Source organism: Pinus tabuliformis, chromosome J (assembly GCF_031772625.1).
Source record: "Pinus tabuliformis cultivar Carrire ecotype Pingquan chromosome J, CPIR1, whole genome shotgun sequence".
NCBI lineage: Eukaryota > Viridiplantae > Streptophyta > Pinopsida > Pinales > Pinaceae > Pinus > Pinus tabuliformis.
The window spans coordinates 1,629,245,415-1,629,250,347 of record NC_142295.1 but is presented as its reverse complement, the minus strand read 5'-3'; the positions used below and the strand labels follow the sequence as shown (position 1 = coordinate 1,629,250,347).

At 39.2% G+C, this 4,933-nt stretch overlaps 1 protein-coding gene across 1 annotated transcript; it reads right to left on the bottom strand.

Annotated features, from left to right (window-relative positions):
* Nucleotides 1-1,265: 1,265 nt before the first annotated feature.
* On the bottom strand, nucleotides 1,266-1,856 carry LOC149233734 (uncharacterized). Its single transcript, XM_089382276.1, has one exon. It carries the CDS (start codon nucleotides 1,854-1,856, stop codon nucleotides 1,266-1,268), a length of 591 nt encoding a protein of 196 aa, XP_089238402.1.
* Between the last annotated feature and the right edge of the window lie 3,077 nt (nucleotides 1,857-4,933).

Here is a 4,933-nt window from a genome sequence, read left to right as displayed (position 1 = left end):
TTCCTCGCAGCCTTTGTCTCCGTTCCCTTCATTAGCATGTTCATGGAATATAACATCTCTACTTGCAAATACCTTGTGAGTAAATGGATTAAACAATTTGTATGCGTTAAACTCAAAACAATACCCTACAAATATGCATTTTATGGCCTTAGCATCCAATTTATTCCTATCCTCCTTAGGAATATGTGCAAAAGATTTTGAACCAAATACTCTTAAATGACTAACTACAGGCTTAAAACCATATAAAGCCTCGAATGGAGCCTTAAGATCAAGGCTCTTCGTTGGACTCCTATTCTTTAAATAGACTGCAGTATTAATAGCTTCTGCCTGAAAACCATTAGATAGGTTCTTACCTTTCAACATGTTGTGTGCACACTCCATCTGAGTTCTTTTCTTTCTCCCTGCAACCTCGTTCTATTGTGGAGTGTGGGGTATTGTAAACTGTTGAATTATTCCATGGTCCCTGCAATATTTGATGAAGTTTCCAAGCTTGTATTCTCCCCCTTGATCTGAGCGAAGAATTTTGATGACCTTCCCTGTCTGTTTTTCAACCATACTTGTAAATTCTTTAAAATATTCAAAAGTATGACTTTTCTTTCTGGGAAAATATACCCAGGTATATCTTGTGCAATCATGAACAAATAAAAAATAATAATAAGCTCCTCCTAATGACCTTGTCTGCATCGGTCCACATATATCAGTGTGCACAAGTTCGAGTATATCTCTCTTTCTTCTATTTAAACTTGAGGGAAATTCATCCATGTGCATCTTCCCAAGTGCACATCCTTCACAATCAACATGTGCATTTTTTAAAACAGGGAGTCCATTAACCATACCTTGTTTTTGTAGCAGCAATAAGTCATGAAGATTGATGTGTCTGAATCTTTGATGCCAAAGATTCTCTATTGTCATCGTTGTTGAAGTTAAAGCTTGGTGTGGCACGCTTGTAATATTAAACTTGTATAGGCCTCCAACTTGTATTTCAGATGCAACCGACTTCTGTTGATCCAACAAATCCTTTATGACACAATAGATTTTGAAAAATTCTACCTTCAGGTTCTGATCTATAATCATGGAGACAAAGATCAAATTATTTTTAATGCCCGATACATACATGACATTCTAGATGCGCCTGATATTACCATCAGGCAATATCACAGGAATGTCTCCATACCCTTTAATCTAGTAAGTTCTGTCATCACCAAGGTAGATATTAGCACCACTCCTAGCCTCTTTAAAACTTTAAAACTAGTGCTTATTACCTGTCATGTGAGTGGATACTCTAGAATCCAAAAACCAAGTTTCACCTCATCAGTCTCAACAGATAAAGCAAAATTAGACACAAATAATTTGAGATCGTGATTTTGATCTTCATCAGCAAAGTGTCGTGTATTCTTCTTCTGTCTGTGTCTAGCTTTATCAATCTTCTTTTTATAACAATTTCTAGAAATGTGACCAGATTTACCACAGTAAAAACACTTGATTCCTGAATCAATTCTGGTTGAAGTCATACCTTGAAATGGCTTTCTCGTTTTTGTACCACTGCCTTTCTCTCCTGCTCCCAATTTCCCTCTAAAGGGCTTTTTCTTTTCCATCAATGTGATATATGCATTTTGAGGCTTCAGATTCATCCACCTCTCTTCTTCCTGCATCAAGATCCCTGTCATCTCTTCAAAGGTGGGAGATTTCTCCCTCGCTGTCAGCCCTGTAATGAACATTTGATAATCATCAGTCATACCATTTAAGGTAATTGTGACAAGATCAGTGTTGGACACTTTCTCTCCTATATCGCTCAACTTGTCTCTTAGTTCTTTGATCCGAGAGATGAATGCAGCAACTGATTCATTCTCCTCCATTCTTATAGAGAGAATCTTACTCTTCAGAAACAACAGGTGATTTGTATTCTTTATCTCATACAGATCCTTGAGAGTCACCTAAATATCATTGGCAGTTTTGCACTCTCTTATGTGAGGGATGATGCAGTCTTTCACTGACATTTTCAACAACACCCTCGCTTTGTTCTCCCTCTTCTCCCAATCCAAAATTGCTACAATTGTTCCAACACCAGCTGTAGGCGGTTTCACTTCATCCACATTTGCAATCACCCACACACACGAACCCTCGAGCAGTGTCTATAATTTGAACTTCCAATTTGTGTAGTTCGACCCATCGAGCTTATTGCTCTCATTCAGGTACACTTCTGCAATATGGTTATTCATCATGATAGGATCGATCTATGGATCCACCACAAAATCCACAATCTCCAACAATCGATAGAGATGCTTTCAATGATAAAAAAACAACACACATGAGAAATCTTACTACGATCTTGGCCAACAACAAAATTGGATACACTAAGATCGGATCAAGTGACTAAGATCTATGGTGAGATAAAAGTCCATAACAGAACACATACCAAAACATCTAAGGATCTCGGAATCTTCACATCTAAAACAAATTGCATCGAAGCTTAAAAAAAACAATAGCCATGACAACAATGCCAGGAACAACACCTCTCTGTGGTCCCAATCTCGATTTCACCCCACCAGCGTTCAGCGTTACCCAATCTACGCAATCTAAACTCCGATGATTTCAAGTCGGAAGATAAATCGATTGAACCAATGTAATATGATGCCGAGTGATTTCGATGTCAAAGGATCTTTGTCAACAATGTTGGGAAAGACAACAAACTGTGCCAACGACTGCGTGAAAAATCTCTGGAATGATCTTGGGAGCTATGTGATCAACGATCTCACGAACCTAGGGTGATCAACGATTCTTGGAACAGTATGAATATTGGGAAAGAAATAATCGAGGTTACAATAACATGAGATTGGAAGAACAACACAACGATTGGGGATCAGAAATGCACCAACATGCAATTCGAAGGTCAGGTTCGTGATGATAGCTCATGCTGACTGGAATGAATGTAAGGAAATTCCAATCAGTGAATGAATGAGCCCTCAAACCCATGATGACCCCCAACCCATTCTCTCTTGACTAAAGCATAAACAAGGGCAAAATTACGCACTGCTCCAAATATGCACGAGTGAAGAAATACACCTCTCTCCAACCACCAAGGCTCCATGCTTCAGCCACCAAGGCTCTTCAATTGTCCAGCCACCAGGGCTCTCAATTTAATGAGCCACCAAGGCTCCACTGCTACCACTAAGTCTTTCCAACCACCAAGGCTCCATTGCTTCCACTAAGGCTCTCTAGCCACCAAGGCTCTCAACTCTACCACTAAGGCACTCCAACCACCAAGGCTCTCAATTTTTCCACTAAGGCACTCAATTCTGCCACCAAGGCTCACCAACTCCGATACCATGTTAAAAATGGAAGATGAAACTTATATTCTGAAACTAGCAGCTCACAGGTGAGCAAGTTGCACCTGGAGACTGCTCAAGCAGAACGCTCTATACAATTAATCATAAAAATCATAAATATATAAGTTTACATCATTTTAGGGAGATTAGAACTGACTCCTAGAAAATAGGAACTAATCCTAATCTAGGACACATGCACAACTGTGAAACAAACTCTCTCCAATAATACATATTGGGCTTCTATGGGGCACAATAATAACAATATAGGGGCTACATGGGCACAATAATAACAGTAAGGGGGTTACACTAACAATAAAAATAAGGGGATACACTAGTATTATAGGGACCTAACAACACACCCTTTCCAGCAACTACGCTTAGCTTGCATAGTTTTGACCATCCTAACTGATGTAGGCTTTTTCTTTCCCTGCAAGATTCTCTTTTCTCCATTATCATATAGGCACTCATAGCCTTTTCATAAAAATCTACCTTGGTTCTGTGAAGATACAAGCAATCCATACCCAAAAGCATACTATATGATCCCAATGGCAGTACACTCAAATGTGTTGCTACAGGCATACCATTCATCTCAAATGCACAAGATCTTACCCAGTGATGGACTCTCTTCTTAATACCTGTAGCCAACTGCACCAGCCAAGACTCTTCATGCACTTTTTTTCTCAAGGCACACTTATCCACTAGGTCAAGATTAACATAACTATAATGAGATCTAGGATCAATCAAAATAGAAACAACTCGACCACAGAGATTACCTTCCATCTCAATAATGGATGCCTGGAGATCGTCCTGTTTGTTTTCCATAGCTGCATAAATATGATGAATGCTATGACCAACATCCCCAATTTTCTGTGCCTCCTAAACACTATAGATGTGAGGCCTATTACCCTGGCACAATGGACAATCCTTCTTGTGATGATCTTTGCCACATATCCAACACTGCAATGGTCCCCTACCATCACCTTTGTTTTGTTGTTCTTTAGGCTATGACCCATATCCCTTCCCAACTGCATGGAACTTCTTGTAAGGAGCAACATTTTCTTTCTTAGCTGCATCCTAAGGTTTTCCCTATTTTCATGGTCATTCCCTTTTAACTTTCTCATTCCCCTTCAAATCATGCTTAGGCTCAGCTTTGCGCTTTTACTACTCATAAGAATACTTCAACTTCTAGATGGCCTCTTGCAACAATCTAGGCTCATCAAACTCAATCCAGTTTCTATATGCTACTGGCAAACCACTGATTAATCTCTGAATCTTAACCTTCTCATCCTTGAGGTAAGGCACATACCTCAACAACTCCAAGAACCTGCTAGTATACTCAGCATCTATCATAGAACCCATATGCATCTCATAAAATTCCTTATATCTGTCATCATAGTACCTCTCTAATAGGTACTTCTTCTTGAATATTCTCTCAAACTCATCCCAAATCAACTCTTCTTCTCGAATTCCCTTGATATTCTTCACATCTTCCCACGAAATGTTTGCTTTCCCTTTAAGACTGAAGGTTTCTATTTTTGCTTTCATTTTCTCTAAACAATTATGCAATCTGAAGAATTTCTTCATCCCAAGCAACCATGCCTCTTCAT

What these genes read in the sequence shown, in the direction of transcription:
- LOC149233734 (XM_089382276.1), bottom strand. Translation starts at nt 1,856, where the DNA reads ATGGAGGAGAATGAATCAGTTGCTGCATTCATCTCTCGGATCAAAGAA.